We start from the raw sequence: 24,774 nt of genomic DNA, 5'->3' as shown, positions 1-24,774 counted from the left end.
TCTCTCTCTCTCTCTCTCTCTCTCTCTCTCTCTCTCTCTCTCTCTCTCTCTCTCTCTCTCCCTCCCCCCACAATGACAGAAAGTGAACTAGGACAGAAATGCTATAAGAGAATGCCAATGATTTCACCTGAGTTTCTGATAAGAAGCAATAACCTTTGTACTCAGTGATAATGATAACACTGGCCTCAGTTTTGGTCGATATATCTTACTAAATGAATTCAAAGATTCAAGCGGGCACACCCATGATTCTTTGCCAACTGCTAGGGTGGAGAGTACACTGACTCAGAACTGTAGGTGTGTTCATTGGCTGCTATTTCAGCCCCACCTCTTTCCCTGTACTTAAGTTCTTCAGGGTGGCTTTCCCGAGTCACAAACAGCCGGGCAGGGAAGGGAGATCAGCAGGCTCAGCCCTGAAAGGTGCAGCACACAAAATTGAGAGTAAAACTTGGAGAGAGACTTGTTTAAAGAAAGCAGCAATGGACCTGATCCCGAACTTTTCCATGGAAACCTGGATGCTCCTGGCTACCAGCCTGGTCCTTCTCTACTTGTGAGTAAACTGCCCAGGCTCCTCTTCTTAGTGATCAGGACTTGGGGGATGCAAATCAGATAATTCTTTCCTTTACTGGCTTGGAAAATCCAAAGAGAATATGAAGGGGACTTTGAGTGTGGAGTGTACAAAGGGTTCAGGTATTGCTTTTGGTCCTATGCAAATCCCTCCTAGGAGATAAGTGTACATTCCTCTTCTACTAAACTCCAATTTTTGTGGATAGGAGGTTTGAGTGACCTCAGTTAGACCTGGGTTATTCTCCAATTGAGTCTCACCTTTTCACCAGATTAACCACCCAGGGCTCAGTAAAGCAGGTTACAAGAAGCTGGTCACTGTGTTTGATGAAAGGCCTCTTCTTCAAGGTCTCAGGATTGTTGGTATTGTGGGGATGGGAAGAGCTTTTGTGTTGTCTTCCCCTGTTTTCTCTGATGCAGGAAATGTGGAGTATTGTTATATGTACACATTCTGCTTCATTGTCCCACCTTTAGGGCTATTTTAACAATGCCCCTAGTATATTATGTTGGATCATTTTATTTTTGTGAGTGTTTTGCCTGCATATATGCATGCATGTGTACTACATGAGTGCTTGGTGCCCATGGATGTCAGCAAAAGATGGTGTATCCCTTGGAACTGGAGTTACAGATGGCTGTGAGCCACCATGTGGATGCTGGGAATTGAACCCTGGTCCTCTGAAGAGCAAGAAGTGTTCTTAACCACTGAGCTACCTCTCTAGCTCCCATAAATGATGACTCTTCGGAGCAAAGAAGACCTGACTTTGATTCTTTCCCTTCACCATTTCCTGTCAAATACCCTAGCATAAGTATAGGGAATTCCTTCTTCCCTGCTATGGAATCTACTGGCATCCTCAAAGGGCAGGAACTTTGAAAGAGTTAGGATGTTAAATATTTTTCTCTAAGTTCCTCTGGTGAGCATCAGTGAAAACATCCATCTCAGGACTACCTTCTAATGAATGGACTCCTGTGTAATAGTACAAGTGAGGGGAAGAGAAAGGTTATCTTGAGTTCCAAGATTAAAAGCATAGATGACTACCCCACCCAGCTCATTCTATGGCAGTGGTTCTCAACTTGTGAAGTCTCAGTCCTTTGAAAAGGTCAATGGACCTTTTCACAAGAGTCACATATCAGGCATCCTGAATATTAGATATTTACATCATGATTCATAACAGTAGCAAAATTACAGTTATGAAATAACAGTGAAGTAATTTTATGGTTGTAGATCATAACAACAGGAGGAATTGTATTAAAGAGTTACAGCATTAGGAAGGCTGAGAGCCACTGCTTTAGTCACCCGCGTGTGTGATTGTGTGTGTGTGTGTGTGTGTGAAGTCTGTGGGTAGTAGATGCTCTTCTTTCACACACACACACACACACACACACACACACCCTATTTGACTTCTGTCACCATTTGACTTTAAGAAAAGGTACACACTCACAATAATGTGAAAATGAAATTTTCAAACTTGGTTTTATTCTTTAAAGTAATAGTAAGTATTTAAGGTATTATGACAACACCTTTTCCATCTGATGATATTTTACAATTAACTGAAATCTTTCATTGCCTTTTATTCATCCCTAGAATTTATTTACGATAATCCCAGGACCTTCTTTCAAAAGGTTAAAGTGGATCTGTTGCTTTCAATATTTGTGACAATTTTACAATAACTTCATCTGTTTATAATAGTGTCAGGAATGTGAGCATAATGCATAAACAAATACATTGTATAGATTGCATGTATGCTTTGAAATAAACTTGGTTATTAGGTAGTAAAAAAAAATTATCAGTGTTTGACATACCTGTTTGTCAGTCCATGCTAATCCCTTAGTATAGATGAGTAAGGAAGAGGATGGGTCAGTGATGAAATAGAATACCTTCAGGTATGAGTTGGCAGGAAGTGGAGAATATTCCTCTTCTCTCAGGAGAGAATTCTCAAATACACTTGTGAGGTATGGATCCCTCTGGAGATCACTAGAAGGACAGATGAATTGCATCCAATCAATTTCCTAAATAAAAGCAAGTGAAAGAAACAGCAAATAAGAATTCACATGGACACCCAAACTCAAGCTACAGGCGCTTATTAATGATTTACTTTAGGATTTAGAGCACAGATGTTTTACTGGCCTTTTAAGATAACTTTTGTGGTCTTTGGGAGTCCCACAGAAAATTCAAGAGAAGTGAAGACCAAAAATAGTAATTTGTGTTGGCTACATGTTGCCTCCTCTGTTTGAATTCTATGGTGCCTGTATCCATGACTGGTGAGCCACAATATGCAATCCCATGTACTAGCTTTCTCTTTTGCTTCATAGATATGGAACTCATTCACATGGAATTTTTAAAAAGTTGGGAATTCCTGGGCCAAAACCTCTGCCTTTCTTGGGGACGATTCTTGCTTACCAGAAGGTGAGTGAGTGTTCCTTGAGCCCTCTATCTTGTTTCTTGTGGTTACCAAGACTGGCTTAGTTCCATTAATTCCCTTGAGTAGAAACTGAGGTAGAATTTCAGAAACCATTATTTGGCTTCCACCTGAAGCAAGTTTCCCCAAGGCTTTGCTGTTGGTCTTTGGAGAATCCTGTTTGGCACAGATGCTCAGCTCTCTGACGTGTCAACACTCATGTTGAGGACTTGATGTTTAGATTTGTGATCCTTTAAAGGCAATATCCTTCTATTCTACTCTTCCAATTTTCCCTTCTGTGGACCCCTCTCATCACATACTATGAATCACTTGAGATCTTTGAATATGTGTCTATATATGCTTCATGCTTATTTATTTGTCCTAACAAGGGAAAGCTATGCTTTTGGAATTTTTATTTGCATATTTAAATTTTACGACGAAGACTTAGCAGAAGTTTTCTTTTTTATGTCTCAGAAGTGAAGACTCAAAGCAAGTATCTAATTTTCAATGTTATGTGTACAGGATAAATATTACCCATTGCTGTGCTGTGTGTAGAGGTGGCATTTCCTTATTTTTCCACAGTGACAGGGAGCCACAAAGACAGGTTCTCTTTATTAAATTTTTAAAAATATTTTTTAACATGTATGGCTTGCGTACATGTTTGTATATGAGTGCCTGGTGCCCATGAAGGTGTCCCTCTGGAACTGGAATTACAGAGAGCTGCCATGTTGGCACTAGGATTTGAACCCTTGTCTCCTAGAATAGGCGGCAATGCTCTTCACCACTGCGCCCTTTTTCAGCCCCCTCTGTTATTCTTATTCACTTGCCTTCTCACGCAGCAACTTACCTGAGACTAAATGCTCTAAGTGAAAAGAGGATAGTGGTTTCTTCAGTGTCCTAAATGCTATTATTAGTCTTTTAGGGAGAGGTCATGAGATAAATGAAAAAGAGACTAAATAAGGAGATAAATGGATCTTATTGGTTTTCCCTTGGCTTCTGTCCCCCCACACACATGCCTATGGAAGGAACAATTCAGAGAGTTTGAGGGTTTTAAGGACAACATAGAGAAGCAAAAGCTTTAGAGAGAGACGGGGTGTTTGCTTATTCATAGTGAGAGTGAGTGGCCGAGCATGTGCAATGCCGTTAGCAAATTATTCACAACCACGGGTGAGGCTTTTGTGCATGTACAATGTTGGGAGAAAATTTAGGATATTAATGACCCCAATTCAAATACCTCTAGAACTTAATCTCCCTTCTACTCAAACACTTGTGAATAAGAATGTCTCTCTCACTGCCATTGAGGGATAGTTAGCCTGATTTTGTAAGAGTCAAACTGTTTGTGCCCCAATTAGAGATAAGAACACTATATTTAAAATAGTCATGGATTTTCGTTTTCTTTACCTTTCCAGGGATTCTGGGAATGTGACATACAATGTCATAAAAAATATGGGAAAATATGGGGGTAAGTATTACAGCAACTTCTACTGGGTAGATTTGAAACATTTACAAAAGCTCACAGGATCTTCAGTGGAAGCAATGTATTACAAAGATTTGTGGAGGCTTTTCCTATCAAAGGCCCCATATGTCTTCCAGTGTCATGATTCACAGATGGAATTTTGTTAAAACAGTTGCATGTTTTGATTTTCTCCTGGACTTGATGGTTCAGGAGTGGTTCACTTGAGTTAGTCCAGTGTCTGGATATTCCACTCTTCCAATGTTCTCTTCTGTGTATCCCTCTAAGAAAATATAACGAATCACTCAAGACCTTTAAATATGTCTCTTTGTATCTCTTATTTATTTATTTGTACTTTAGACCAAATTTATTTAAAAATTGAATCTAATATGTACTTTAAAGACTATGAGCTATCACAAAACATTGAAAACACAGCTATGTTTTCAAAGTCCATCTTCTAAAAATGTATGTAGATTTTTATCCCATTCAAAAGTCTCATGATGCGAAGGCTGCTCAGTAGAAATATGCATGAATATGTCCTCTACTTACTCTTGCTGTCTTATTTGTCCTAGAGCCAGAGTCTTATGTGACCCAAGACAGTCTTGCTACATATTAGCTGCTTAAGTATATCCTGGGGTGGGGTGGGGTGGGGGATAATCTTTCTGTATAGCTGAAGATGGCCTTGAACTCCTGATCATTCTGCCTCTACTTCTTGAATGCTGGAATTATAATAGGCATGCACACACCACCATGTCCAACTCATGATACTGACTTTAAATTTTTATTTATTTTTATTGTATGCATATGAGTGTCTTACCTGCATGCATGTCTGTGTACCAGGTGCATACATGCATTCATTGCCTTAGAGGCCAAGTGTCAGATCCATTGGAACTGGAGTGACAGATAGTTGTGAACCACCATGAGGGCTCTGGGATTCAAACCCAGGACCTCTGGAATCACAAACATGATCTTAAGCACCAAGTCATCTTCTCAGCTCCCTCGTGATACTGACTCTTTATAGTAAGTGTGGGACATAGTCACAGGACCATGTTCCCTGTAGACTAATGGAGTTTTTGATCTTGGAACTTGGTTAACTGCTGCAAAATGATTATCTATTATTAATAATAGTAATTCTTAATAGGAGCTGTGCTACGTGATCTTCCTTCTTTCTTCTTTGCTTATCTTTTTGGAAAAACTGTTGTTCATATTTCACCAACAAAATTCTAATAAATTCTAAGGGTCACTGAAGGTTGGTTGAGAACATTGCAAGAGGTGCTAGCATTGTGCTCTGTGTCACACACGAGCGGTGAGGTGTGGCCTCTTCATGTCTCTTTAACTTCTCTCACACATCTCTAGATGCCTACGGGCTGACCACAGGGTCTACTGAGTAGATACAGCCCATAGAGACCTTGTGATCCTTCTCAGAGCACACAGCTTATCCATTTGCACGTAAATTTCTCACCTTCGGTTTTCCATGGACACAATATCCTTTTCGGTAATGCAATATTTTGAACATGCAAAATTATGAAAAACTTTGTGTATAGGTAATATTCATGTATGCACTACCCAGACTTTACAAACGTTCCAACTTCGTTCTAATCATCGTCTCTTTGTAGAGCTATTTTGTATTTGCCTCTTCCATGCATGAGCTATATTACACTTCATTTCATAAAATGCCAGAGATCTGGGGTCAGACTTGACCTAGGTGCTCATGTTGCTGCTTAGCTAAGCATGTTGTTGTATAACCAAGGCAAGGATTATGTAACGCCTGGATCAGATTCTGAGTTCCTGGGCATGCTTCCAGCTATAAAATCCACCTGGTTGGGTTTAATCTTTTCTGCTTTGCCAATGCAGGTTGTATGACGGTCGACAGCCTGTGCTGGCTATCACAGATCCAGACATAATCAAAACAGTGCTGGTGAAGGAATGTTACTCTACCTTCACAAACCGGCGGGTAGGCATCTATGTAAAATACCTTCACTTCTGTAGGGTACATGTGTGTTTACATGCATGTGGTATATGTGCACATGTGCACATGCACATACCTACACAATACAGGCCAGAGGAGAATATTGAATGTCCTGCTCTATTGATCTCCGTATTCCCTTGAGACAAGGTCTTGGACTGAAACTGGAGCTAAGCTGTTAGTCAGCAAGTACTGGCACTTTTCCTGTTTCTGCCCCTCAAAGAGCTGGGGTTACAGGGGCTCAGAGCCACATCTAGCTTTTTTAAGTATGTGCTTTATATTAGAACTCAGTTCCTTATGTTTATAAGCTAGTATTCTTACTTACTGAGTCATCTTTCCAGAGCCCCATTTATATGGTAGTTTTCTTTTATCATTGAGTAAGCATAATTCATAAGGCATTGGTGCAAATGTACAGCAAGCATCCACATTCTCTTCATATTTTTTGACTTAATGGTGATGTTTTATATAACTGTAAATTTAGTATATTTTATGGCAGGAAATTTGCATGACCCATACATTTTATTCAGTATTAATTTTATATGCCTGCATTTGGTAGTGTGTGTGCAAACAGGTGTGTAACTAAATGCATATTTGCTAGTGTAGCTATGTAAATCACAGAATTGTTCCTTCGTGGCAGTCTATTCAAGTTGCCACATGTAGCTTGTCTTTTCTTCTTAATTGGAAAATATTTCTATCTTTAATTTCTATATCATTGCCATATATTTATTATACAATGGAGTGGGTTTTTTTGTGACCTTTTAAATTGATTAAATAGTTATTTTATATTTGTTTATGTGTATTTATGTATGTATGTATGTATGTATGTGTGCTTATACATATGTGTGTAGGTGTCCACATTGGCCAGAAGAGGATGCAGGATCCCTTAGAGCTGTAGTTACTGATACTTATGAACTGAGAACCAAACTTCATTCCCCTGTTAGAGCAGAAAGTCTTCTTAATTGCTGACCCTTCTCTTCAGTCCTATAATATTTTGTTATATGTCTATAATTTAAAAATCTATTATCAATACTGATAGGTGATACTCATATGTCTAAATTTGTCTTCATTTGATATGATGATTTCCAGCTCCATCTGCCTTTCTGCAAATGATATAATGATATAATTTTATTCTTCTTTATGGCTGAACCAAACTCCATTCTCTCTCTTTGTCACTCTCTCTCTGTCTCTCTCTGTCTCTGTCTCTGTCTCTCACACACACGTCACACACATTTTTATTATTTGTAGTCTTGTGTTTGTGAGACTTGTATTTATGTGTCTGTACATGTGTGTGCCTATATGAAGCTGTGGGGGCCAGAGGAAGATGTAGATGTCCTACACTGTCACTTTGCTGTTTTGCTGAAGGGCCAGTGAGCCATTGGTATCTGCCTCTCTCTGTTCCCTAACAGTGGGTTATAGGCGCCTTTTGCCATGGCCCACATGTTCTAAAATGTGGCTCCTGCAGATTCAAACCCAGGTTCTCATGCTTGAATCTCACCTTCTGAGCCATCTCCCCAGCAGAGCGATTTGATCTGTGAATGCTTTATGTTTCTTCATTCCTTCGAATTTTTGTTGGTTTATTTTTTGAGCATTTTTATTGCTTTTGTTGAATTCATACCTAAAGTATTTTGTTTTCTTCATAATGATTGTGAAAGTTGTTATACATTTCATGTGGTTTTCCATATTTTTCACATATTTTACTGGTGTGTCTGAATTTTTGTGAATTGACTCATTTGTAAGCTCTAGATGTTTGCTTGCTCATGTACCTTATGAATTCTCTAACTTGGCCCTATTCTTCTTATCTACATACTTTTTATTTTATTTTATTTTATTTTATTTCTTAGCTCACTGTGCTAGCTGTAGGCTCCAATACAATGTTGAACTTAACTTTAAAAGCATATAAAGTTTAATCTTCCACAATTGGGCCCAATTTATTTTATTTTATTAAAGATTTTTTTATTTACAATCTACCCATCGTCCTCTTCCTGGTTCCCACACACACACAGTTCCTCATCCCATTCCTCCTCCCCCTGCCCCCATGAGGGTGCTCCCCCACCACCAGGCCTTGCCCCTCCCTGAGGCCTCAAACTTCTCCAGGATTAGGCACATTTTCTCTCACAGAGGCCAGACCAGGCAATCCTCTGCAATATATATGTGTCTGGGGCCTCAGACCAGCTTGTGTATGCTGCCTGGTTGGTGGCTTAGTCTCTGGGAACTCCCAGGGGTCTAGATTAGTTGAGACTGTTGGTATTCATATGAGATCACCCTCCTCCTCAGCTTCTTCCATCCTTCCCCTAATTCAACCACAGGGGTCCTAGACTTCAATCCAATGGTTGGGTGTAAGTATCTGCTTCTGTCTCAGTCGGCTGCTGGTTGGGCATCTCACAGGACAGCCCTGCTAGGCTCCTGTCTGTAAGCACATCCTAGCATCAGTAATAGTGTCAGGCCTTGGTGGCTCCCATAAGTGGACCCCCAGTTGGGTGAGTAACTGGACTGCCTTTCCCTCAGTCTTTTCTCCCTTTTTGTCCCTGCAGTTCTTTTAGGCAAGAACAATTCTAGGTCAGAGATTTTTGCTGTGGGTTGGTAAAACCATCCCTCCTATTGAGGATCTGTATGTCTACTGGAGTGGACCCTTCAAGTTCCCTCTCTCTATGTCCGGCATTTTCTCTAAGGTCCCTCTGTTTGAGTCCCGAGAGTCTCTCACTTCCCAGGTCTCTGGTACTGTCTAGAGAGTCTCCCTACCTCCTACCTTCTGAGTCTGCACATTTCCATTTATTCTAATGGCCCTCTGGGCTTCTCTCCTGCACCTCCATACCTGATCATGTTCCCTTTTTACCTTCCCCCTCACTTCTCCTGCCCTGATCCCCCTCCCTCTGCTTTGCATGATTATTTTATTTTCCCTACTAAGGTTGCTATGAACATGTGGGGAATGCCCCTTTGATATGGTGGGACATCTTTTAGGTATGTGCCCGTGAGTGGTATAGCTGGGTCTTCAGGCAGGTATATTTCCAGTTTTCTGAGGAACGGCTAGGTTGATTTCCAGAGTGTTTGTAATTCCACTGGACGTGGGGGAATGGTTCTCCTTCTCCCCATCCTTGCCAACATGTGCTGTCGCCTGAATTTCTTATCGTAGCCATTCTGATTGGTGTAAAGTGGAATCTCAGGGTAGTTTTCATTTGCATGCCCCTCCCTGATGACTAAGGACTTGGAACAATTTTAACTGCTACTCCTGAGTTTGTTGTGACTTTCTGTGCAACACATAGACCTAAAGTTTCTCATTGAATTTGTTAAGTGTGCATACTAGAGGAGCTAAGCACTATATTAAAGTGCATGCATATTGGTACATTGTTCAACTCAAGCCAACTTTTATTAAACCTCCACAAACAAAACCACCCCCTCTATCTCCAGCCTCCTAGGGAGTAAGTCATTTGAAACATACATTTTCTGGACCATCTAATGACCTTATAATTCTAAATAATTTGTAAGCCTGTCAACTTTTTTCCCCAACAACTGTGGAGTTTTCCAAACCTTTATATGACAACATTTTTTTTTGCTTCTAATTCTAGAGCTTTGGTCCAGTGGGGATTTTGAAAAAGGCCATCTCTATCTCTGAGAATGAAGAATGGAAGAGAATCCGAGCCCTGCTGTCTCCAACCTTCACAAGTGGGAAGCTCAAGGAGGTAAGGTTTTTTGTTGGAAACCTGAATAACAGATTTGGGGACAAGTAAGGTGGGGAGATCACAGCCCCTTTACAAGCAGTGTCCTCTGATTTGAAACTTTCTAACAATGGCCTTCTATGTTAATGTGACTTCTTGCTTTGTCCTTGGAAAAGCCGTGTCTACTGGGAATTGAGTCCTTCACTCACTATGCATGAATTTTGTTTTGTGTGCAGATGTTCCCCATCATTAACCAGTTTACAGATGTGTTGGTGAGAAACATGAGGCAGGGATTAGGAGAAGGAAAGCCCACAAGCGTGAAAGAGTAAGTGCTAACACACCTAGGTGTTGGGTGCTGCCTTGTTGAATTAGTTACTTTCCTGTGACTGTGACAAAATATTCTAACAAAAGCAACTGAAGGAAGAAATGTTTCATTTTGGCTGTGGTCCCAGGGAGATACAGTCTCCTGGCAGGAAGACTTTGTGGCAGGAACAGGAGGCTACCTGATCACAATGCATCTACAATCAGAAGGAAGGAAGTATGGCCAGACTATATGAAGACCTGCCCAAAGTGACTTGCTTCCAATGAGTCTCTACCTCCAAAAGTTGCCACACTTTTCCCAGACTGTGGCACTAGCTTGGGACTAAGTATTCAAACACACAATCCTTTGGTGGGACATGCACATTCAAATCATAACAGTAGTGCTAGGAGACTCCATAATTACCTACTGGGGAGTTGAAGTTCCCAGTTTAAAAAAATCAGGGTTAGGGTTAGGGTTAGGGTTAGGGTTAGGGTTAGGGTTAAGGTTAGGCTTAGGGAACTTTCATTTATTGAAGTTACTCCAGGACTAGTCATAAGTGGGTTGTATGGTGTTACCACTGATTAGAAGAGCTCAGACTATGACTGGAGTTGAGACCAAAGGAAACTGGAGACATCCCTGTCGCAGCACTGTAATTGGTCACTCTGGAAAGGAGTGTCTCTTAGGAGAAAGTAGAGTGCCTGGTAGAGAATGAGTCTCACCTCTGTATTCAGGATTCATTATTAACTTGTCTATTCCATTATAATTATTAAAATTATAGAAAAAAAGATAGTTTAGAAAGAAGGAACATTATCTGAACAAAGTTGTTAGTGTGGATTCAATAGAAAAGAGTGGAGAAAGTACTTGGCACATATTAGGATGCTGTGTGTATACCAGGAAAGTTAAAACATCAAGCCATTTATATTCCATCATAGACTTTTTGGGACTATCAGTGAGATAGAAACTATTGCTTTGGGCTGTCAAGATAGTGTTGTGGGTTAGGGTACTTGCCGCATGAGTTAGAGCTCTGGGAATGGGGGAGAATTGACATCCACAATGAAGAACAAAATAAAACGAACTTAGTATTTAGCTTATCCTTCCCACACTTACACAGAGCAGAACCAAACCCAGGGAATGCTGCCACCCAGAGTGGAAGATTGTGTCTTTCCACATCAATTAACACAATCAAATCAAACCCTCATAGGCCTGTCCAACTGGTAGAAACAATTCTCTTCCCCAGTGACTGTAGAGTATGTCATTTTGATAATTAAAACTCACAATCATAGATAGTACCCATGTAGTCCCACATCACAAAGATAGACACAACACAGTTACCTGACAAGCTTCTCACAAGTGAGTGTGACAGAAGCAAGGGTATGGTGGACGGGGTTTCTGTATGACCTTCTGGCTCTCTTGGCTGGACATGTGAACTTACTACTGCTTCATACTTTGTATATCTTAGCTAGAACAAGAAAATATCTAATAGTTATATTCCATTTCTCTTCAGCATCTTTGGGGCCTACAGCATGGATGTGATCACAGCCACCTCATTTGGAGTGAATATTGATTCCCTCAACAACCCACAGGATCCTTTTGTGGAAAAAATCAAGAAGCTCTTAAAATTTGATATCTTTGACCCACTGTTCCTCTCAGTGAGTACGTAACCTACTGTCTCGTTCTTTTTGTCTTTTTAAGCAACAGTGTAGTGAAAGATGATCCACATATGCTGTGAGGGGCCCACTGGAACAGGCCCGTCTTTGGTTTTCAGGGTATTTAAAGTATCCCCAGCCGTCACTGTTAGCTGTGGAACATCTTTGTCACTCTAGAAACTCTATACTTGTAATGGCCTTACCTCCCTCATTCATAAGCAGCAAGTTAAGCCTACTTTCTAGCTGTGTAGACTTGCCTATTCGGAACACTTCACAAGAATAAACTTGTGCAATCTATCACCCTTTGTGTCTGGCATCCAAATTAGTGTGCTTTAAAAGTTCATGCACCTTGAAGTGAGTCTTAGTGCTTAATCTTTTTCTATGGCAGAATCTCATCCCATTGTAAGGACATGACGTGTTCTATTTACTCGTAGCTGCTGGTTATTTAGAATGCTTGACCCTTTGGCTCTTGGGAACAGCGCTGCTATGAATACTTGTACACACATTTGTGGCTGAACAAGTTTTAAGTTGTTTTTGGTGTATACTTGAGAAGAGGTGCTGAGTTGTATACTCGTGTCTAATAGAGAGGACTGAAGCAACTGTGGGTGTTGGCTTTCTCAAAGATTTAATTGTTCATCTGTTTGCTCATTTTTAATTTGCATTGGTATGTTCAGTTGTATAGAAGAGCACCCTTGAGGTGAATCCTATCTAGTTAGAGTAATATAGCTCTTTTATAGTCACTAATATTGTATTGAAAATTTTCTTTTTACACATTTACAAGTGTTGTTTATTTGTAGTTTTCATGTGAGATTTCTGTCTGGTCTTAATATTAGGGGCACTACTTGTCTTACAGAGAATTTTAGAGATACTTTTATATATGTCTATATTTTGGAAGTGTTTGGGAAGAAATGGTAAATGCTTTTCTTTAAGCATTTGGTTAAATTCAGCACTGAAACCTTCTGGTCTTAGGTTTTTCTTGTGGACAGCATGTTTTTTTAAACCAGGGATAGTTTTAATTCTGCACATAAGGCAAGGAGGAGGTAAAGATTCAATATGATCCAGGAACACATTTATAAGATAATCTCATTTTATCATAGCTCTCCATTTACTCTAGACTGTGAGAGATGCTATGGGTCTCTGTGTATTTTCTGTGCAACATATAACCTCTTAGGCCACAGGTCTTTTATGCATGGTATGCATTTCTTCTTGAGTCAGCTTCTATGGTTTGTGAACTTCTAGGAATCTGTACATTCTAGCTAAGTTACACAATTGAGGCTGTTGTTCTAGCCTCCATTTATTAATAGAATTCCTTTATAGGTCCTTATATTTTTCATAACATTATTCCCCTCCCACTTCACTATGCATGCTAGTAATCTGAGTCATCACTATTTCTAGAACAATCCCACCTAACACTTTGCTAACCCTGAAGATATTTTCATAGAACCATCTTTGTTTTCAGTGATTTCCTTCATGATTTTTATTTCACTCATTTGCACTTTGGTCGGTAGTATCCAGTCTTTCTGCCTCTATTGTGTTTTCTCTTTTCTTTTAGTGGCACGTGCTAGAAAGTGTTGTCATGTGAGACCAGCTTATCTTCTGAGTATTGTATTGCCTCCATCTTACAAAAACCTTTTTTTTTGGGGGGGGGTGGTTAAAGTTATCATCATCATCATCATTATTGTGTGTATATATTCATGGGTATGTAGGTACTTGTATATATGGATGCACATAAGTATTCAGAGGTAAATCAGAAGAAAACCTCAGGTGTCTGTTACCTTTTGTTAAGGCTCTCTCACTGGCTGGAAACTTCACCAGGGAGAAGGATGGCTTAAGTGGCCATTAAGCTTATAGAATTCCTTCTCTCTACCTCTCATGGCCATTCTGAGCCAATGCATATGCCCTTAACATGGGTTGTAAGAACTGAACACAGATTCTCGCATTTGAAAGGCAAGCACATTACCATTGATCCCTCTCTCTACCGTCTAAAAGCTCATTCTTGAACACCTTGATTAAGTACAGCACCGGGCTAAAGCCTGATTTATCAAAAAACCAAACCAAGACCAACCAACAACAAAACCCACAAACCTCAGTCCCCCTTAGTCCGACATGTAAACGGTGAGAAGTAAAGGAATTTAACCCTGAAACTATGTGGCAAGAATGATTTATGTCACTTCTATGTTGCTGGCCATACACTGACACACCCTTTTCCAGCAAGTGGTCTGCAACCTGAGCAAGAGAGCATGTGTCTCAGTGGGGATCCTGATGACTTACTGTGCTGATTGGCAGAATGTGTGGAACTTCTCCGGGTAGATTTTTGTGTTTTCACCATGGTTTCTCTTTTTTCCCCCTCTAGCACTCTTTCCATTCCTTACCCCAGTGTTTGATGCACTAAATGTCTCCTTGTTCCCAAGAGATGTCATAAGCTTTTTTAAAACTTCAGTAGAACGAATGAAAGAGAATCGCATGAAACAGAAAGAAAAGGTAATAACAAATCACATGAGGGCTAATGTGTTTCCAATTCTCTTTATAAAACAAATATGCATGTACACACACACACACACATACACACACACACTTCCTCTGTATCTTTAAAAGTTAGATGGAGGATTGCAGGTTAAGGATAAGAGAATTTGGATATTTTAAAAAGAGTGAAGAGTATAAAGATTGGGAATAGAGAAATAAAATGAGCCAGATAACGTATTTACCATTAAATGATATGCCTGATACGAAATAAATATTTTTTAAGGCAAGAACTTCACCGCATACCAGGAAAAAGAGATAGTTTGCATATAATTTGTGGGGAGTAAGTTAGGGGAATTATGAGAACTCTACGGATGTATGTTAAAAATTAGAATTTGTTATTTTCTCAGTGCCAGGGATAAAACCAAGACCCTTGCACATGGTTAGCAAGTGTGTCATCCTTGAACAATGATCCAAGTTGCCCTGCATATTGCTTAGTCTTATTCTAGAGTTGCATATTGTAGCAGAAGATGGCCTAGTTGGCCATCATTGGGAAGAGAGGCCCCTTGGTCTTGCAAACTTTATATGCCTCAGTACAGGGGAACGCCAGGGCCAAGAAGTGGGAGTGGGTGGGTAGGGGAGCAGAGCAGGGGGGGAGTATAGGGGACTTTTGGGATAGCATTTGAAATGTAAATGAAGAAAATATCTAATAAAAATTTGAAGAAAAAAAGAACTCCCATGTGCTAGTCATATAAAGATATAAGCTTGTGTGTGAAACATCTGTTCTCCTGTGCTTATTGAATCCATTTTTTAAAAAAAATTCCAAAAGCTATAGAGGAGTAGACTTTGAAAGTTCTTATCATGAATGAGTAATGGATATTGAGAAAAATATGTTTAACCTGATTTAAGCAACATTTATTTTATGCATGTATCAAATTATCAGTTCATTCAGTTGTCATGTACATTTTTAAATGTATCCGTAAATGTAAATGTAAATGTAACAAATAGACAAAATTCAGCACTTCCCTTTACTAAAAGGACAATGATTCTGCTTAAACATTTCTTTCCAGACACTTTAAGTACCTGGACCTCACACTGGCAAGAAGTCACTTCATTTCCATGCTTATCATTTTACACATTTTCGAAAAAGTATTTTTTTCCTACCTGTGCCAGTTTATTCTGCTTTATTTTTAATGGTTGTTGTTTCGAGACACGGTCTTGCTATGGAGCCTAGGTTTGCTTCTCTCGGTGGTTCTGCTTTTGGAGTTGTGACTACAGGTGTATGCTAATAAACCTGGCTGGTCTGAATTAAGGTTGAGCTCCTCCTGACCTGGAGTGCCACAGTGCTTCTCTGGGTAGTCAGGCTTTGGTGCATACAAATGGGCTAGGGATTAAGGAAGGAAAGCAGGACTAGGTACCCTACTATTGCTGAGCACCATAGCATTCTAGCTTGGTGCATAGAACATTTAAAGATATTCTCCCATAGATTACTGATGGGATCTGGAAATGGAATGAGTTTCATCTATACGGACAATAGTTTGAGATTGAGATAGAAAGATACGAGATCGAAGCCCACTTCTTCCTGTGTAAACATAAACTTGGAGGGAAGGGGCTGACGAGGGCTGTTTAGAACCCAGAGAACTCAGGTTCTGTCAAAGACAAGAGGGACCAAAGTAATGGGGCACAGAGCCAGTGTTCTCTCAGGAAAGTGGTCTGTTTTCCGAGGTGTATATATGTATATTTTTGTTTAAATTTGACTTTGGGAACCATATCCAGACTTCTGGACTTGACATAAGCGTTATTCTTAGAATGGTTGCTAGTTCTGAACTTTGTGACTCACCCTGACCTCTCAGCTGACCTTGCAACTCTCAAAAATGATTTTCTTTCAGCAAAGAGTGGATTTTCTTCAGCTGATGATAAACTCCCAGAATTACAAAACCAAAGAATCGCATAAAGGTAAGCAAGGATGTTTCGTGCTTAATGATGAGGAACCTCAGAGTTGGGAGTTTGTTCTAGAAACATGCAGGGGGCTTTTCAAGTAGATGAATATATCTCCAAATTGAACACAAACAATTACAACTTATCCAAACCCAACCCAACCCAACCCAACCCAACCCAACCCAACCCAACCCAACACAACACAACACAACACAACCCAACCCAACCCGTAGCTGTCGACAGTATATACAGCAGCCAGAAGAACACTGCAGAAGCACAGAATCATTACTTTGTTCAAAACCTCAAGGGCATGTGCTGCAGGTCTGGAGGTCATCAGTGGTCTCTGGATCTTGTACCACAGAACAAATACCATCTTAGCCTCCTCTAGACTCACTGAGTCAGAAGCTGTCCCTGGAGATTTACATCTAGATATTCAGTGAGCAGGCATAGCCCCACAGGGGAGATGGTCCCTGGAAATACAGGGTGCTAGTCTACCCAGTCCTTGATTTACAGTCAAGCTTTGGTTTCTTGTATAGTTGATGAGGAATGTGTGGAGAAAGATTTGGTACTGAGCACGTAGACAATTCTTCACAGTTTTTCACTTACTCATTTCCCATCGTGGATGGCTTTTGAGGAAACCATTGCTGTGAGAGTTGAAGAAAGATGGCTTTCTAATCCCATGTCCCATGCAGCTCTGAGTAATAGAGAGAGTTCCATGTAATAGAGAGACAAGCTGCCTGCTTTCTTGGTTTCACTTAGAAAGTAGTTAACAAGGTTTAGAGAAACTATAGGCATATAGTCAATTTCAGCTGAATATATACAGGCTTTTATATATTCCCACCCCCTTATGTGCATGACCTCACATTCTTTTTAGAATACATCTTAGAAATTCACTTATTTTGATTATGTTTGTATAGGGGCATGCACATGCTATGGTGTGAGTGTGAAGCTTAGAGGACAACTTGCGTGAGACTGTCCTCTCCTTCCACCTTTGGATTCATGGGGTAGAAGTCAGTTATTGGGCTTGACTCTTTATCTGCTGAGCCATCTTGCTGGACCATCATGCCCTCCATTTTTATTTTAATTAATTAATTTATTTATTGATTCACTTTACATCCCAATATCAGCTCCCCCTCCTACTATCATTAAGAGTGTGAGGGATTGGTTCTTGCCCATCGGATGGGTGTCAAGTTGGGCCAGTCATTGGTTGGACATTTCCTCCCTCTTTTCTCTATCTTTGTCTCTGCACATCTTGAAGGCAGGACATATTTTTGGTAGAATGTTTTGTGGGTGGGTTGCTGCCCTTATCTCTCCACTGGGAGTCCTGCCTGGCTACAGGAAGTTGCATCTTCAAGATCCATATCCCCAACTTCTAGGAGTTTCAGCTAGACTCACCTTCATAGACACCGTGGGGCCTCCCCTACCCCAATCTCAGGTCTCTGGCATGTCCTAGAAATGCCTAACCCCTACCAATTTCCATTCTCTCTCCCCTGCTATCCCAAAATGTGGTCCCCCTATCTGCTCTGCTTCCCTCTCCATCCCGTCTCCCACCCAGCTCCCTCCCTCCATCTACCTTTTATATTTATTTTATTTCCTCTTCTGAGAAAGATTCAGCCAGCCTCTCTTGGGCACACCTTGTTATTTGGCTTCTTTGGGTTTGTGGATTGTAGTTTGGCTATCCTGTACTTTATGGCTAATATCCACTTATAATGTCTACATACTATGCATGTCCTTTTTGGTGTGGGTTACCTTAATCAGGATGATATTTTCTAGTTTCATCCATTTGCCTACAAAACTAATGATATCCTTGTTTTAAATAGTTGAGTAATATTCCAGTGTGTAGATGTAGCACATTTTCTTTATCCATTCTTTAGTTAAAGGACATCTAGGTTGTTTCCAGTTTCTGGCTATTATGAATAAAGCCGCTATGAACATAGTTGAGCAAGTATACTTGTGGATGGTGGAGTATCTTTTGGGTATATGCCCAGGAGCAGTATAGCTTGGTCTTGAGGTAGACCTACTTGCAAACTTCTCAGAAACCACCATATTGATTTCCAGAGTGATTGTACATGTTTGTACACCCACCAGCAATGAAGGAGTGCTCCCTTGCTTCACATTCTCGCCAGCATGTCAGTGTATGCTGTCCCTTGAAATTTTTAAAAACTCTTATTTAATTTTTAATTAAGTTTTTACACTCCATATTCCATTTTCTGCCCCCATCCACCCTCTGACTGCTCCACATTCTATACCTCCTCCCCACCCCACCCCATCTCCATGTGAATGCCTCCACCCACCACCCCACCTGACCTCTAAACTCCCTGGGGCCTCCAGTCTCTTGAGGGTTAGGTGCATCATTTCTGAATAAACACAGACCCGAAACTGTATGTGTGTTGGGGGGAATTTCATTGAATCCCTAGATTGCTTTTGGTAAAATATTTTCACTATGTTAGCCCCACTGATCCATGAACATGGGACATCTTTCCATTTTCTGATACCTTCTTCAATTTCTTTCTTCAGAGACTTTAAGTCCTTATTATACAGGTCTTTCACTTGCTTGGTTAGAGTTACACCAAGATATTTTATATTATTTGTGGCTATTGTGAAGGGTATTGTTTCCTATCTTCTTTCTCAGACAATTTATTGCTTGTATAAAGGAGAGATACTGATTTTCTGACACTCTCCCATTTTTAATATTCATGAATGGAGTGTGCTTGTTATGAGCACTGAACTTACATGTTCATATTATCACTGAAAGTTCATAGATACAGTTTGGGTTTGTTCTTGGCCTTGTCCATTTTGTGGATTTGACAAATGTGTACTGATAGACCACACCAGAGCAACACACAAAGTGTTTGGTGTCATTTCCACATCTTTATAAACCATCTTCCTTCTTTCTGTGGCAAAATAGTTTCTTTGCATGTGATTCAAACCATATGATTGTGGGCTAGTTTATGCTTGACTGGGTAGTTTATACTTTATAACATGTTAACATGAGTCATTGTGCATGTAATTTTTGTTGTAATCCCTGCCTTGTAAAGAAGAGCCACACAAATAAGGATCAAACACATAAAGACAGTTCTGCTTAGTCTAAGTTCAGCCTTAATCATAAGCTTGGGTTTTGTGGAACAGGGATGCAGGTCACAGTGTACAGCACTCCATAGATGCAGTTTAGTTGCTGGTGAGGTTTCTTCCATTTGAGATTTCATCAAAAATTCTCTAATGAGGATAAATTTATTAAAATATTGTTAGTCATTACCCTTTAGATACAAAAACTATTTTCTAATTTATATCAGTGTATGTCTGTATCTCTGTGAGAATGCGTGAGTTTAGGTGCCTGGGAGGTCAGAGGAGGGTATCAGATCCCATGGAGCTGGGATTACAGGCAGTTTGAGCTGCCCACAACTGAACTCAGGCCCTTTGCAAGAGCAGCATGCTCTTTTAATAGGCTGAGACATTTCTCCAGCCCATCACTCAATACTCCATGGCTATTCCTTTTCCTTTGTAGCTCCCCTAATTTCTGAATTGCAAATTTTAAAGACTGGCATTTCTTGTTTGTCCAATAGATTATGCATATAAATACCACATCTCTTGAAAGTTCAGATACTGACCAGGGAGATGTGGGGTGTTTTGACATTACCAAGAGCCTTCCTGTGTTGCTATTGGTCTCTACTCCATACTATGAGTCCTATTGCTACAGGTGTCTTAAGACAGGTATAGCTCATGGATATGCTCATCTTCTGTACACTCATAATTTTCTATTGCATACTCATTCAAAACACTTCAAGGTTTTTATGTGGGTGCTGGGGATTCAAACTAAAGTCCCCATGTTTACAAAACAAATCCTTTTACTCACTAAACCATTTCCCTCACACTAGGAAAGCTTCTTCATCTAAGTATAATAGAAGATAGTATTTTCCCTTAAGAAAAATTAAATTATTCTGTCTTAAAACTTAGCTTGAAGTCATGGCTATATGTGCCTATATTAGCCACAAAATTGGAGAATGGAATCAGAAGGACCCAGAGCTCAGTGGCCAACTAAACTAGCTGAAATGATGAGATTTTAGTTCATTAAGAAACCCTATCCCAAAGTAATGATGATGGAAGACACCAGAAGTCCTGTTTGGAGTCTATGTCCACATGTACCTGCATACCCATGTTTGGGTCCTACACATATACACTATGTGTATCTATGAGGCATACTGAAGAAACTGTGTACATTACACATAAATGCTTCCTATTGATATGTCTCAGCTGGCAAGGTATTGAGGATGTCAGAATGCAGAGATGGTCGCGAGGAGTGTAGACCTAGGGGAGCTTGACAAAATTGACTTTCCCATTTCAATCCCTTGTCAGACCAGTGTGAGGATGGAGCCCCCTGCAGGGTGACTCTGAATTGCTTTTTCATGATCTTTTTAGGGATTTGGGATATTAGTTGGGTTGTTTTTCTTCCAAATAATGATTTTTTTAAAATACTGATCTCCTTTATCTAAAATGTATCTAGTGGGCCAGCAATATTGGTAAGCTATATTCGTAAGATGAAGACACTTGCTACCAAGCCAAAGACCGGAGTTCAAATTCCAGGACCCAAATGTTTCAAGGAGGAACTCACTCTTGCAAGTTGTCTTCTGACACCTACAAAAATACTATAGCATTCTCTCTCTCTCTCTCTCTCTCTCTCTCTCTCTCTCTCTCTCTCTCTCTCTCACACATACACACACATACACACACACTAAATAAAATAAAATAAAATAAAATAAAATAAAATAAAATAAAATGAGTTCTCTTTCCCATTAGCATTATCCGATGTGGAGATTGTGGCTCAGTCAGTTATCTTTATTTTTGCTGGCTATGAGACCACAAGCAGTGCTCTTTCCTTTGCACTGTATTTGCTGGCCATTCACCCTGATGTACAGAAGAAACTTCAGGATGAAATCGATGCAGCTCTGCCCAATAAGGTGAGGGGATAGGACCTAGGGAGGGAAGGAGGGAAGAGGAGAAGCATTGGCATGAGTGGCTACTTAACCAACACAGGGAGAAATTTTTAACAACATTTTAAGCATTGATTCCTTCACCATCTTTATTTTAAGAAGGTTTCTGAAAAGAGAAAAGCATGAGAAGCAGATATTGGATGACGCTTTTTATGAAAATATCATTGTAGACAAATGTTGGGATAGATTGTCTGTCACAAAAATTACCATGAAACATCCATAAAAGCACAGTGATGCGGAAGTGTGAGTATTGGTTAGTCAAGTGTCTTCAGAGTAAGCTCTGTTGATGCCGTGCACTGTACTGTTGCCTGAGCGTGACTGGCCTTGGCCTGGCTGGGCGAGGCAGGTGGATTTACTGCTGCCCTATACATTTCTTTCAACTCATAGGTGACCCCTTAGTCATGCCATATTACAGTCTGTCCAAAAATCTAATATAGTAATAGTCACAAGTTCTATACATTAATCTTTATAATTCTGCCCAAACTGTGGGCTGTTAGGTTATCTGGTGTAAGGGGTGGTCTATCTGGCTTATCACTCTCTTCAGAGATCACAAGCAATCCCTGAATGAAAACTAGCAGGCTGGACCAGTGACAGACAGAGAGTGGGGTTTAGTGGTGGCTCCTGTTCTCACTGTGACTTTTACCAAGGTTGAAATTGGGCACTGTGGTAGCAATGACTTATATCTGTCTTTTGTCACCTTTAATACAGAAGAGACTATTATCTCCTCAGATCATTTAAAATTTTATCCTATCAATGCTTCCAAACTTTATATATAATCAAAAGAATGGTCATACAGAATAATTTCAAATAACTAAAATAGGGATTTGTTCTCTTCCTGTGTTGTATATAATACTTTCAAGCACACATGTGTGGCCTCTCTGTGGAATCGTAATCACGTGTGTTAAGTTTTTGTGACTCTAATTATCGTGATGTGTTAGTTATGGTTCCTCAAATTAAGAAAATGTAGTATATAATAAGGCTGATGATTTCAGGTCCTGGGTTTGTGATTGTCATAGAGACTTTTAGGATCTCATAATTGTCTTACATTTATTAAAGATACATTGATCACGTTGAAGTATGTCAGTTATTAAAATACTTTGTAAATGCTAAGGTCCTTCATCACTGTGAGTTTTTCTTGGGCAATAACTTAGTTCTCCGCAAATTACTTAATTTATGAAAATCTCTGTCTCTCTTTGCAGGCACCTGCCACCTATGATACCCTGCTACAGATGGAGTATCTAGACATGGTGGTGAATGAAACTCTCAGATTATATCCAATCGCTGGAAGGCTTGAGAGGGTCTGTAAGACAGACGTTGAAATCAATGGCGTATTCATTCCCAAAGGGACTGTGGTGATTATCCCAACCTTTGCTCTCCACAAAGACCCGAAGTACTGGCCAGAGCCTGAGGAATTCCGCCCTGAAAGGTACAAGCATGTGGGAAAGAGAAACCACCCAGACCCAGACTAGCCCAGTTTTGATGTGCTGTATCCTGGTGTTGAAGACACATAAGTAGCAATAACAGTCTGTCTGTGTTTCTGGTTATCGTATGTCTATTCATCCATCTGTCTATTCAAACTTTTAAGACAACAGTACCATCTATCACAGTGTTCTCAGCACTATCTCTCTTTTTTTTTAATGCATTAAGCTTTTCATTCCTAGATTTTCCTTGCTCTTCTTTCAGTTGCTCCCATTACCTTTAGAAAACATTTGCATTTTCTTTTTTAACTAGACTGCTTCCTGGGTCCTCCAGTGTGGCAGTAATGCTATCACTGAAGGGCCTTGTTTGAGCAGCCCTATCGAGGACAGAGGAGACCATGTGTCTTTCCACTCCTGCCTCTGTTGTCCTGGACAGCTATCTTACCCTATCTGACTTTTCCAAAGCCATGTCTCTTGCTGTCTAAAAGTCTGAGACATCCTTCTTTAGAGATAGTTCCAAGAGGGCTCTTCTGGAAAACTGGAGCTGAGATCAAGCTTCAGTCACAGTTTTACATTCTAGTTGTTTTATTGGCAAACAAAATAAAGAATGGCATTTTTAGGGCAGAGGCTGACAAGCCTAAAGGCCCAGGATCTAGGCAGTCATTGTGTCTTACTACGCACCTCCTGATTTCTGGTACCTTATGTTTTTGACCATATTGTGTGCAATTTGGACACCAGAAGTTAACTAAAGCTCATTAGCTCTTCTGTCTTCTAGACCAGATGGCTTCTGTGTTCCATTTTCCCTCCATTTTCAGCAATCCCACTTCCTATATTTTTTGTGGCTGTACTTCTGTTGCATTCATTTAGTAATGAAACAACATAATAAGTATTTACTGTACATGAAGGACTACTCCAAACACTGATAAATCATTTTGTTGATAAATTTCTACAACAGAGAATGTTTGACAAAGGAACAAATCAGTACCCAGAGCACTTTTAAGGGAATTCTATGTGACCAGCAACTATTCACACACACATTGTGTTTATTCACATACATCCACAACCTTCATTAAGTTTTTGAAACTACAATTCTCTAATGCACATCAGAATTTTCAAGGACTCAGTCAGAGAAGAGACTGGAGGATCCAGGGACTAGAGAGGTCTGGTGGGGTGGGGGCTGGAGGTGGAGACATCCTCGTGGAGATGGGGGAGGTGGTATGGGATGTGGAACAGTCAGAGGGTGGACTGGGGTGGGAATAAAATCTGGACTGTAAAAAAAAGGTTAAATAAAAAACATTTAAAAATAAAAGAAAAAGAAAAAATACACTGCAATTACATTGCAATTGCTACTTTTCCATAAAGCAGTGATTTTTTTCTCTTAAGTATCATTTACATGTATTTAATTTGAGTAAAAATTTTCTGTCCACTCAGATTTTTATACCCAAAGGAACACATAGAGAGATAAATTAATGATTATATTATATTAGAGTAGCATTGTATATCTTTGTAAATTACCTGACTTAAATTGTCCGGTTAAGAAGGAAGGAAAGAGCAAGAAAAAAAGGAAAGGAGAAGGAAGAAAGGAAAAGGATGAGGAAGAAAGAAAGAAGGAAGAGAGGGAGGAAAAAGAAGGGTGAAGGAAGGGAAGTTGGAAGGAACAGAATGAGAGATGGAGAGAAATGAGGAGAAAGGGAAGGTAAACACCACTAGAAAGAAGTGAGAGGAAGGCAGTAGAAAACAGAATAACAGAGAAGGGAAAAGAGACTAACCCATAGGAGAGGAAGGAAAACAAGTTCAGTATTAACCCAAATCCTCTGACTTTAACCTCTGACTTCCAACCTCGCCTGGACTGCAGGAAACAGTAACACTCGCTTTGGAATAGCAGCCAAGTATCAGGTCAACCCTGATGCCTGCTTTTCGGCCAAAGTGAACAACTCTAGCCTGATTGGCTTAGGGTCCACTCAGACCCTAAAACCAGGTAGCAAACTGACAGT

General features: G+C 40.0%; 1 protein-coding gene across 3 annotated transcripts in view; it reads left to right on the top strand.

The window, feature by feature from the left end:
• LOC110294771 (cytochrome P450 3A13) overlaps positions 1–24,774 on the top strand; it is a 60,072-nt gene that overhangs the window by 32,291 nt on the left and 3,007 nt on the right. For 2 of the 3 annotated variants that reach the window (XM_021163232.2, XM_021163231.2), the window contains 11 exons: positions 345–547; positions 2,872–2,965; positions 4,367–4,419; positions 6,265–6,364; positions 9,940–10,053; positions 10,266–10,354; positions 11,835–11,983; positions 14,330–14,457; positions 16,326–16,392; positions 21,169–21,329; positions 22,562–22,788. In XM_021163232.2, the coding sequence (XP_021018891.1) occupies positions 477–547; positions 2,872–2,965; positions 4,367–4,419; positions 6,265–6,364; positions 9,940–10,053; positions 10,266–10,354; positions 11,835–11,983; positions 14,330–14,457; positions 16,326–16,392; positions 21,169–21,329; positions 22,562–22,788 (1,253 nt within the window). In that variant the 5' untranslated portion in view covers positions 345–476. Of the gene's footprint in view, positions 1–337; positions 548–2,871; positions 2,966–4,366; positions 4,420–6,264; positions 6,365–9,939; positions 10,054–10,265; positions 10,355–11,834; positions 11,984–14,329; positions 14,458–16,325; positions 16,393–21,168; positions 21,330–22,561; positions 22,789–24,774 lie in introns of those variants that run through there. The other variant, XM_029477949.1, reaches the window with a different exon arrangement.

This window comes from Mus caroli, chromosome 5, assembly GCF_900094665.2.
Source record: "Mus caroli chromosome 5, CAROLI_EIJ_v1.1, whole genome shotgun sequence".
Classification (NCBI taxonomy): domain Eukaryota; kingdom Metazoa; phylum Chordata; class Mammalia; order Rodentia; family Muridae; genus Mus; species Mus caroli.
This window is presented reverse-complemented; position numbering and strand designations above follow the sequence as displayed.